At 40.3% G+C, this 11941-nt stretch overlaps 1 protein-coding gene across 2 annotated transcripts in view; it reads right to left on the reverse strand.

Annotated features, from left to right (window-relative positions):
- The window catches only part of CRIM1 (cysteine rich transmembrane BMP regulator 1), a 509439-nt gene that overhangs the window by 284327 nt on the left and 213171 nt on the right, over positions 1–11941 (reverse strand). For both annotated transcript variants that reach the window (XM_019527120.1, XM_019527119.1), the window contains one exon: positions 6298–6419. In XM_019527120.1, the coding sequence (XP_019382665.1) occupies positions 6298–6419 (122 nt within the window). The remainder of the gene's footprint in view (positions 1–6297; positions 6420–11941) is intronic.

Raw genomic sequence — 11941 nt, forward strand, 5'->3', positions numbered from 1 at the left:
CTACTCAGGTCACTTCCGACCCTAGAAACTATGAAACTATAAGCTACCCAAGAAATGGTAATTTTGTTTCCATGGTTTATTATTCTTGCTGCTAAAAAGTTGTGCCTTATTTCTTATGTTTTGGTCTAATTTACCTCACACTCTTCTTTAAAAAAAATTAAAGTCTGAATTGTAAGTATTTCAGTACAAGTCATTATTGCTAAGCCCTTAAATGATTTTTGTGGCTCTTTTCTGCATCTTCTCCAATTTTTCAACAACTTTTCAAGTTGCATATAATTTTCAAGTATCTGTTTCATGAACATTGTAGTCAGAAAAAATAACTTTTATACTTCTACTGACTATTCCTTTGTTTAGCATATTTATCCAAATCCATGACAACCCTAACTGTAAGATGATTGCCCCAATAATTGGGTTCTATATATGGAAAATTTATAAATTGGTTATAGTTTCCCATGTATATGATGTAATTTTTGGAGCATCGTCTTACATTAATTTCCACTGCTGCTGCAGAGGGTAAAGCAGCAGCAGCAGGGCAGGTGATGGGGGAAGCAGGCAATGAGAGAGGCAGTGGAGGGGTGATGGGGGGCAGGCAATTTATGTGTGGGGGGGGTTCAAGCAGCTTGTTGCTGCTGCTGCTATGGGGTTGGGCTCTGTACTCCAGCTGGAGTGGGACTGGAGCCTGCTGGAGCAAGGCAAAGCAGCATGGGGTTGTGGTTGGAGGTAGGAGGAAGTGGGGTGGGGGACTGAGGCTGAAGGGGGCCAGAGGCGATGAGGAGGAGGGTAGAGGCTGTAGGGGAGCAGAGGTGGGGGGCAGGAAGCACTAGCAGCTCCAGCTCTGGTCCTAGGTCAGGGCCAGAGCCAGAGCCGGAGCCACAGCAGCTGCCGCCTGCCTCTCCATCTCCTCATACTAAAATCCAAGACGAAGGGTTCCTTCCACCACATTCAAATGAGGAAGAAAACCTCTTCTTGTATATATCAAATTAGGCTTTTTTGAGTTTTTTGGCTATATTATTACACTGGAACCTCATGGTGAATTACTTATCTAATAATTTATTTTCAGTCACTGTTCTCGAGTATATATTCCCCTATTGTGTAGCTATGACCTGCATTCTTTTTTCCTAGATGTATTATCTTGCACTTGGCTGTATTAAAATTTTTTTGAATGGTCCCGAGTAGCCAAGTAACACAGGTTGATCATCCTTCATCATTACCTCCTACCAATCTTTGTGTCACCTGTAATTTTTTAAAATCAAGAATGATTTTGTTTACTTCCAGATCATTGATAAAAATATTATCAGTTCCTTATCAAGTACCAGTCCCTGCTGAACCACATTAGAAGCATTCCCTTTTAGGGATTTCCTATTGATAAATACATACTGAGACCTCTCAGTTAGACAGCTCTTATTTCATATATACACATTTTTTATTGTTAGTTTTAAATCAAAATGTCAAACAATACTAAGTCAGATGCCTTAAAAAAACCTAAGTTTATTATATCTGCATGGGTAGCTATTGACTGAACTGATAGTCTCATCAATAAATGGAATCAAGTTATTTGAAAATAATTACTTGTAATGTTGTATGTTCCTCCCTTCCCGCCATGGACTTTTTCCTCATCTCCTTTCTGGCAGTCTCTTCTCTCTTTCTTTCTTATTTACCTACATATCTCCAGTTTGATTGCCTCTGGCCATGGAAGAATCACTTTCTTTTCCCTTTACCTGATGGTTATGGGCCAGATGTCAACTAAGAAGCCAAAGTTATTTTTTTCTTCTTATCAAAACAATTCTCCAGATCACTGAGCTCTACTTCCAATGCCTTACAGCCATTTTCTCCAGGCATAAGTTTGTGAGAGATTCATCTTGGATAAAAGCCCACAGTAAATGGAATTTTCCAACTTTAAAATTTTTTTTATATAAGGTTCAGTGGTCATGCTAATCAAAAGTGATTAGTATTAAACAGTATGTGAGTGATCAAATAAATTCAACAATGAGAAAACTGACTGACCTAAGTAAGGGTACGATTCATTTTCAAAATATAGCAGTAAATGGTGATGCACATCCAGTTTCAAGACTAATGAGTAGGTAAATGATATCAATTATATCTTCTGCAACCAAGTATGTGAAAAATCAAAGTTCAATAACCTACCCAGTAAGGCTGCAATTGGTTAGCCTGAGAGATGAGAAGAAATCTTATCACTACAAAGGGCCAAATCTTTTGAATGTGTTAAGGTAAACAGAAAGGAAATGATGAAAAGTGAAGTAGTACTAGAACAATTTTAAGTTCACAGGAAAATCTTGCTTCACATGTTAAGTCAAATAGAAGTGTGTACATATTAGAATAAAGCAAAAGCAGTCAGTTATTGAAGCTGAAACATCTGCCAATTTAGCTAACCTAATATAAGAATACTGATTTTTCAGCTCCATGGTATGCATGTTGCATCAGCTAAGGGTATGGAAAAAAACATTCAACCACTTTAAACAGGGAAAAGGAGCTAGAGAAAAAGGAGTTAATGCTCAGAAGCATGCATCAGGTGCTATGCTGCAATCTGTATAATCTTGTAGCAATACAAATGAGTTAAATCATCCAAACTTTGAACCTGAATGTAGCAGTTTTGCTACATTTGTATTGCTACAAATTTATGCACATATAACAGTTGCATCATATAATTTTGTACTGGTATACTTTTATATCAATTGTTATATCTATCTATGCCCTTGCATTTTGAAAATTATTTATAGATACGCTAAGGCAGTGTCAAACTCCAGATCTGGACCACGGGGCTTCTTGGGGGATGGATCTGGTGGTGGCAATGGAACAGCTGTGGTGTAAGTCGGTGATTCTCAAGTTTTTTTTTTTTTATTAGGAGCCATTTGTAAACATTGATGGCCAGTCCTGACCCAGTAAAGAGTTTAAGTAGAAAACAGCCCCCTGGCCCTGCCATTGCCCCTCACTCCTGACCAGCTGCTCCCTACACCCAGGCCCCAACCACCCAGTAGGTAGGGCAGGGGGTGGGTGTGTGGGACAGGGGGTGGAGGCGGGGCATGAGCAGCCCCAAACAGCCCAGAACTCTGCCAGTCTGCAAGGGAAAACCCAGTTTCCCACATTTTTCTCCTTTAAAGGAGAATCCATTTTTAAAGTTTGTTTGTGACTCTTTCATATATTCTTGTGACCCACTTTTGGGGCATGATCCACGGGTTGAGAAACGCTAGTATAAGCTACATCAGGGAGCCATAAGGGGTTAGTGAACTCATTGCTTGGCCAGTCCCCAAATTCCCAGCCACTCTAACAGCCCTGCAGGCCAGAAAACACTCTTGTTTGGCACCCCTGGGCTAAGGGAATCAAACTGTTAGGAAGTCTGATTTTGGATAAAGGAGTCTAAGTTACACCAACAAAAGCTTCAGATCTGAAACATGCTTATTATTTCTTCATTATCTAAGTGTTAAAGTGAATACTGAATTACTGTGTTGAGAGGACACGCTATATGATTAAATCAAGTACTAAAAAAGGTCAACTGTAACACACTGTTGTTTTAAGAGAATGACAGGAATTTGGAACTGGAAGATAGATAAATACAGGCATACCTCGTTTTATTGCGCTTCACTTTATTGCACTTCGCAGATATTGCATTTTTTACAAATTGAAGGTTTGTGGCAATCCTGCATTGAGCAAGTCTATCGGAGCCATTTTTCCATCGGCGCCATTTTTCCAACAGCATTTGCTCACTTCGTGTCTCTGTGTCACATTTTGGTAATTCTCGCAATATTTCAAACTTTTTCTTTATTATTATATTTGTTACGGTGATCTGTGATCTTTGATGTTACTATTGTAATTGTTTTGGGGTGCCACAAACCGCGCTCACATAAGACGGCGAACTTAATCGATAAATGTTGTGTGTGTTCTGACTGCTCCACCGACCGGCCGTTCCCCTGTCTCTCTCCCTCTCCTCGGGCCTCCCTATTCCCTGAGACACAACAATATTGAAAGTAGGCCAATTAATAACCCTACAATGGCCTCTAAGTGTTCAAGTGAAAGGAAGAGTCGCACGTCTCTCACTTTAAATCAAAAGCTAGAAACGATTAAGCTTAGTGAGGAAGGCATGTTGAAAGCCGAGACAGGCCGAAAGCTAGGCCTCTTGCGCCAAACAGTTAGCCAAGTTGTGAATGTAAAGGAAAAGTTCTTGAAGGAAATCTGAAGGCTCAGATGATGGTTAGCATTTTTTTTAGCAATAAAGTATTTTTTAATTAAGGTATGTACATTGTTTTTTTTAGATGTAATGCTATTGCACACTTAATAGACTACAGTATAGTATAAACATAACTTTTATATGCACTGGGAAACCAAAAAATTCGTGTGACTCACTTTATTGCGATATTCACTTTATTATGGTGGTCTGGAACCAAACCCGCAATATCTCCGAGGTATGCCTGTACTAGTTTGGTGCAACAGATTATGAGGCAACAAACAAACTGGGCACATTAAAATTAACTCTATAGAATATAGAACCTTATCCCCAATAATCTGAAGAAATACTTAGAGAATTTAAGCACCATCAGTCTCTTTCTGATATAAACTCTTTTTAACTTGAGAGAAGCTCATCATACATACCCCCTATTATTATAAAAAACAAACTGTGCACCAAGTATTATATTTGCAGTTTTAATTATGCGTTTTGTAATGTAATATAAAACTATAAAAGCATTTTCTATGGTATGCATACATGGTAAAAAAAAACCAAAGTAAGGGCTGGCCCCAAAATGTGCCAAACCTGCAGCGCCCCCCACAAAGACAAAGTACTTTAAGAGGCACCACTATGTCATCACATGACCCCAAAGCACATTTGAGAAGCACCTAGTCTTGTTTCTCCCTGAAAAACCCTACTGTTCCAAAGCCCTACACCAACTGAGACGTGTCCTATCTTCTTCTTAACCCACCTTCTTAGGGCCTTGTTGCACATTAATTTTAAATGGCTCCTGGAACTCTTAATCCTTGGATTATCCACACATTATCACCTAAAACTAGTTTTAAGCATACTTTAGACAGCTTAAAGTTTCACCACTCCAGGACAGGCTCATCTCTGATCTGTTTTACCCAGCATCTGTTCCATTAATATGTGGTCACTTCCCACAGATGAGCCACCCAAGTTACAGTCCTCTAGCATGCCAGGATGTAGTGTCCCCTCCACTCCTGTTCTGTGTAGACAAATTTTCTACCCCCTGTATTCTACTGCCTACAGGGCAATTACAGCACCAACCCAGCTCCCCCTCCCACCCAGAGGTTGTGACCTTCTCACCCCTGTGCAAACAATCTACAGAGCACATGCCAGCTAGACAAGTTGCAAGGCATGGATAGCTCTGGGGTGGCTGACTTCCTTCAGGGGCTGACTGTTTTCATTTTACTTCACTTCCCCCATCCCCATTTTCTTGCCATTGCATTGCCCACCTGCATTCCATTAACTTTCTGCCTCCTGGCTTCATGTTCCTGCCTCCCCAACCCTGCTCTGCAACACCCCCCCACTTACAGGAGGGATAGAAGCCTGCCCTGGCTCACCAGCTGTCTATTTGCAACTTACAGCTATAGCTCCTAGTCCAGCCCCTGCTTGCCAGCCCTAGAGTGGCAAGTTAGAGGTGTGAAGGTGAGGGGACATGCAGAAAAGGTTTCTAGCCTTAAGGTGCGACTGCTCTAAACTCAAACTAGCAGCAGGGCCTTGCTAACTTAAAGTGCCAGTGTAACAAGGCCCTTACAGTAGTCCTGAAATAGACATATATAATATGTTTAAGGATTCAAATAGTATTTTTTTCAAAACAATTGCAATTTTAAAAGACGCATGACAAGAATTCTATATTGCCCTTGACTCGTATATTCCAAAAGGTTTTAAACTCATAACAATAATTGCTTTAGCAATGTTCATTAAAGCTAATTTGAATTACTGAAAGTGTAAACTTTTTTTAGAATCATCTTGTAAGACCTCGGACTGCAAGTACCATAAAACTATAGTACTTAATAATGTAGATTATTTGATACTAGTAAATGAGAGATTAAACTTTATTTGTAGTTTTAGAGGAAAATGTAACTCAAATGGGGGGAAACAATGTTGAGAGGTTTAAAAAAACTGACCTTTTTTCTAAAGCTAAGTTGTCCATATATAATAGCTTGCTGCTTGATTTGTCTTGAACAGTTCCTGACAAAAACATTAAAATTTCCTAAAATCTTGATAGTGCACTAAAAACAATTAAATACCTACATCTCCTACTGATATATAAAATTATCCTTTCCATGTACAATAGAAACTTCACATACCATTGACACATTCAAAGACATCACAGCACTTGCCAGGTGTTCCATCTCCACGTGAGACTATTTGGGGAATGGAGCCTGCCTCGCACATGGGGAAACCACATAAACCAGAGAGACACTCGCATCTGAAACCAAAGAAAAGGAGGGGAAAACCCCATAAATAAATTAAGCCACATATGAGGGGAAAGCACAGGCAAGGTGAAATAGCAGACTGGGCCAAAAGAGTCCTTGTTGTATGAATATTATAGAATTACTTTTTACTAACACAGTAAATACAAGTTAAAAAAAATCAACTGTTTGGTGAATAACTCTCTGAACTCTTCTGCTGTAGGATTAAGTGCTAAATGGTCATGCAAACATAGAGGGACAGATGGAAATATTCCGATCTGCTATACCAACAACATTTTTGAGCAATAAACACTTAGGGACGGGTTCAGAAAGCAGCATGCACAAAAAGATCTCTAGTTTGTGGGAGACTTCCCCACAAAGTTGTTTAAGAACTGCCTAAATTAGTAAAAACTGACAGCAGCGTCCACAGCTAGAATACTGTCTCACTTCTTTATCCCCAAATTGGTCTGAATTTAGGGGTGCACGAATACAGATTTTTGGGGCTCATAGCCAATTTTTAAGGAGGCATATCAGCCGATACTGATCAGATTTCCAATATGCAGCCTGGCAGCTTGAAGAGTAGTGTCTGGCTGGTAAGCCTCTTGTGGTGGAAGGGGCAGGGCAAGGCAGGGAAGCAGATCAAGGCCACTGCAGTGAGGGAGGGAGTTTGGCTGGGGCAGGCGCTGCCCAGCTGGAGCAGGGCGGGGCATGGGACAGAGCTGCAACTCATCCAGGGGTTGCAGGGGGGAAGCAGCTCCCACTTCTGCATACACTCTGGGAGGGCATAGGGGGCATGTGCCCCCAGCTCTGCACACAGGACAGGGCAGACTGCCACTCTGGGCTGGGACCGTGGCTGCAGCAGGCTCTTTCTGGTGGTGTGGAGATGAGGGGCTGGGCTGGGCTGCACTCAGGAGAGGCAATGGCAGCACTGGGAGGGGGTGCTATGTGGGGGCTGCAGCCACCCCAAAATTTGCCACAGCACCCCCCACACACACCCTATAGCGCCACCGCCACCCATCCTGAGTGCAGCCTGGCCCACCCCACCAGGAAGAGTCCATTCCAGCCCCAGGCCACAGCAGCAGCCTGCCCTCATCCTATGCACAGATCTGGGTGCACAGGGTCCCATGCCCTCCTGGGCTGTATGTAGTGGCAGGAGCTGCCTCACCCTTCCCACACCCCCTGAACAAGCCACAGCTCTGTCCCATGCTCTGCCATGGCTGGGATGTGCAGTGCCTGCACCAGCCCCACTCCCTCCCTCATCGTGGGGGCCTCGATCTGCCCCCCCCCACACCCCTTCTCTCTTCCACCACAGACTTACCAGATGGAAGCAGCTCTCCAGGCTGCTGGGCTGTGCTCCTCACTGCCTATTGTGCAGCACTGTGGCTGCATGGAAGCACTGGGCATTTTCAGCCAAATTATTGGCCACATCAGGCAGAAAAAAAAACAATTTCCAATACAGTCAATTTACTTTATAGCAGTGCTGATCCAATATCAGACCAATGCAGCAGTGCACCTCTATCTGAATTGAGCTATATAGGGAGACAGAAAGAAAAATAATAAAATATTCTACTGCTTTGACATCTTGGGCAGTCATTTACACCCAAGCAAAATATGTATAAAACTACCATTTTGAGTTGGTAGTGCTTGACATCCATTTTCCATTGGTGATTATATACATTGCAAGGCGACAGAGAACTGGACTTTAATGGCCAGATCCTATTCCACCTAACAGACGTCTAAATGGCACTTTGCTGTTTAAGTGCAATCCTATTCTATCTAACCTGAGTCCATGAAAAACCACAGAAACAAAATGGTGGGTGCAGCCTCAGCACTTCCTATGACATAGTTTTAAGGCACAGAGAATATATATTACCCAAAGCCATGTTAACAGTTTTTTCAGGAATTTGAAGAGGGTAGAATATGATCACTAACATTAGCAGAAGCTTTTTCACAATATGAAAATTTTTCAGAACAGTCTCTAGAACCAGAAAGTACAGCTCAGATAAAAGGAAGTCATATGTGTTCCTCCCAATTTTCTTGCTCTTAAAAATGAACCAGCCAAACAAACCAACCAATGACCAGAGGAAGGGGAGGTCTCTGTTTGAAACTTATGAAGTATAGAGACATTATTATTGATGTTTCTAGACCACTATCAACATCTATTAAGCTGGACAGAAGTTTACATTTAGCAGTTCCTGGTCTTAAGAGATGACATAGTAAAGGAATAAGCAGCCACAATACAATACAAGACAAAATGAACAAGGAAAGCTCAGTGCTTATTACAGCTAAACAGATTCATGGAACAGGTACACAATTTTTCCTTAGTGTGTAGATTTAAGTTCTTTGAAAAATTTGGGAATTCACTTACCACCCTGGGAATGAATATGAATTTTAAAAAAATAAATAGGAACCATATTTTATTATTTATTTTATTTTTATTATTTAAAGTAAATGAGTACTAAATATCTAGCTATGTTTACTATATGCTTCAAAAGAGGCATTATCATGAGCACCCCAAATCAACCTATCTAGACAGAATCATTAGGCCCAGAGAGATTCTCAGACTCTTTTGGTCAGTAAGCTTCCACAAGGAAAAGGAAGACGGCTTTCCTACTACCCCTTATCTCTCATTATCCCTGACAGATACCATACCCAACATCAGGATGCAATAAAAGATTAGAAAAACTAATCCTAGCAGATAGGTATTTAAAAGTTATCCCTTTCATCCCTTCCCCTGCTTTAGTGATTTTTGTTAAGGTCTCCACTGGAGAACACATCTCTCAACTACAACTAACAAGAACAGTGCAGTGAAGGTGAGCCATCTCCAATGATTTTAAAAAATATTGTGTACTACCATACAGCATATAATGCCACAAAAATCTATATCTGTTATTGAAAGGCAAAGAAATTCTTGCAGAAAGCTACATAAATATTACATTTAAGAAGTTAAATCTACAGACAGTTAAATATGCAGAAATAAAGATGAATGATCAAATGCTGTATGCACCCATTAGCATATTTTATTATGATTTATTTAATGATACAATATAAATTGTAAGAATATTGTTTGGTTTTACACATGGTATGGACAAATATTGAGCACAGAATAAAAGAGCCGTGGGCTATGGTAACGAGCAAAGAACTGGAAGATGAAAGACCTTGATTTTATTCACCACTGACTGACTGCACTAACTCTAGAAGGTCAGTTAGCTTCTCACTGTCTCAGTTTTTTATTTGTAAATACAGGTAAGGGGAAATTACTCACCAGTAATTCTCTTTGTTGTAGTCCTTTCCTCTGACACTACAGAAAGACAGTAGGGACAATTGGCATTATGGCTCCCCCTACCTAGAAGCAAGAGAGCAAAGGATGTATGATAGCGAGCTCCCTATAAACGGTCCAAGTCAGTCCCTCCCCTCTTTCAATTAAATACAGAAAATGAAGGTAGAAAATATATAAAGAATAGAAATGCCAAGATAACACTCAGGAGGGCAGACTGGGAAAGGAGAGGACTTTGACAAAGAGAATTACCAGGGACTAATTTTCCCTTGTTCCTCTTCTCCCATCCTATGGAAAGACAGCAAGGACAAGTTGCAGATGTAACAAGCAGCTCCCCTTTGGGTAGGCTTATCATAACTTGCTACTTTAACATCTTTAGCCAAAGGAGACACTCTTAGCAGGAAGAAGGTCCAGCTCGTAGTTTTTAAGTACAGTGTATGGGCAGTTTTACATATTTTACAATAGATTTCTTAGCCTTTACGCTCCAGGAAATAGAGATATTTCCAGAGGAATTAGTTCTGACAATCAGGGGACAAGTCTTGTTCGGTCATAACATAGGTTAGACAAGTATGCTCCTGAATCCATCTAGCAAGGAGAGCCTTGGGGTAGCAATAAAAACAGAAAATAACATTTTCTCAATGTCAAGAAAAAAAAGCAAATAAAAATTCAAAACACTTTATTTGCAAAGAACTGGCTGTTTGTCTAGAGAGATGACTGGATTAGGATAGGGATAGAAATATATTGCTCATTGATCTGAAATTCTATATTCACTTTAGGACTAGACTCTGGAAGACAGTATAGCTTTAACCCCATCCAGAGAAACCTGCAAAACAAGAGAAAAAGAAAGCTAGGGAGCCTGGTTTCCCAGTCTCCTGGCCTAAAAGTTGCTGCCGTTAGTATACACTTCAGAGTAAGCAGCTTCATAGAGAGAGATGTCTAGTTTATTCTATGTATGTTTTGGCCCATCCAGTATAACAGACGTGTGCCACTCATAACGGTTTAATATATTGTTGGAACATAACAATATATTAACAGAATATTAAACTGTTATGAGTGGCATCCTCTTCCTCATCAATTGTTCAAAGAGTAGGCCCATAAACACCTGAAGAACAAGGAAGAGATTTCACTAAGGAGTAACTAGTTAAAGTAAGGTGATTTGCCATAATAAAAAAAATATAAAAAACATTTAAAATATGGGAAAAGAAATTAATGGTTCTGCATCGAGTGGGTCCACAGACTGCAGAACAAGTAGTTATTTATAGCTGGAGCATGCTGATCCTTAATTTCTGAAATTCCATATTTCTTTTTAAGCAAAAGGAAAAAAAATATGCAAACCTACTGCTATTGGCATGAAATGAATTTGCTATATAGGAGTGTTAATGTGTAAAGGTTTAAAACAGACTTTTAAACAATCTTCAATCTCCCCAGATAGGCCTGCTGAGAAAGTTATCTAAGCACATTCCATAATGTTAGCAATGAAAAAGGGTGTGTTAAGAGTGAAAAGAAACCTTAGGAAATCTTGGGGTGACAGACAGCTGTCTCACTGCCAGGACCACAATGGTTGGAAACCCTGGGATAAAGAGAGAACCAAAAGAGACAGCAAACTTACCACTGTTTTATCTTGATGGATTTTTTAAGTGCTCTTAGGAGAAGAAGAATAAGTGAAAGTGATATCCCCATTTTGCACTCTAGTGTTACATAGCTTTAGCTGTGCAGAAGCCTATTCTTCCTTGGCTTATTACTTTGGGAACAAAATTGAGGAAGTTTGGTAGAACTGGTTGTTGCAAACTAGTCTATTGTGAAGACGCTCAAATCCCAAATGCTTTTCTATCAAGAAACTTAGCAGTTTAAATTGTAATCCCCTGGGCAAGGGCCCGGAGGTTAACCCAGTCCACCTATGGACTGCTTTTTTTCTGGTACATAAATTGTTCTTAAGGTATAGGAAAGGGGCATTGTACAAGTTACTGGCATGACAGCAACAGGAGGAATTGAATTTATGTACTTTCTTACCTTTATACACATATGCCATAGTCACTATTTTACATTAAAAAGGGCACAGACTTTGAGAACCAAGCATTTTCGAGTAACAAGAGCTATGCAAATGGATTTTTTTCTTATGAAATCAAAAACACAGAGTAAAAAGGAAGAAAGAATGGTATGTTCTCTAACAAATGAGTTGGATAGTTTCATCCAAACACAGAGTCCCTGAATAAAAGGAGATGGGTGTGTGAAGGGAGGGACGTAAAATAACCTCTGTTGTAT

The sequence above is a fragment of the Gavialis gangeticus genome, unplaced genomic scaffold (genome assembly GCF_001723915.1).
Source record: "Gavialis gangeticus isolate Ggan-Ray unplaced genomic scaffold, GavGan_comp1, whole genome shotgun sequence".
Lineage (NCBI taxonomy): Eukaryota > Metazoa > Chordata > Crocodylia > Gavialidae > Gavialis > Gavialis gangeticus.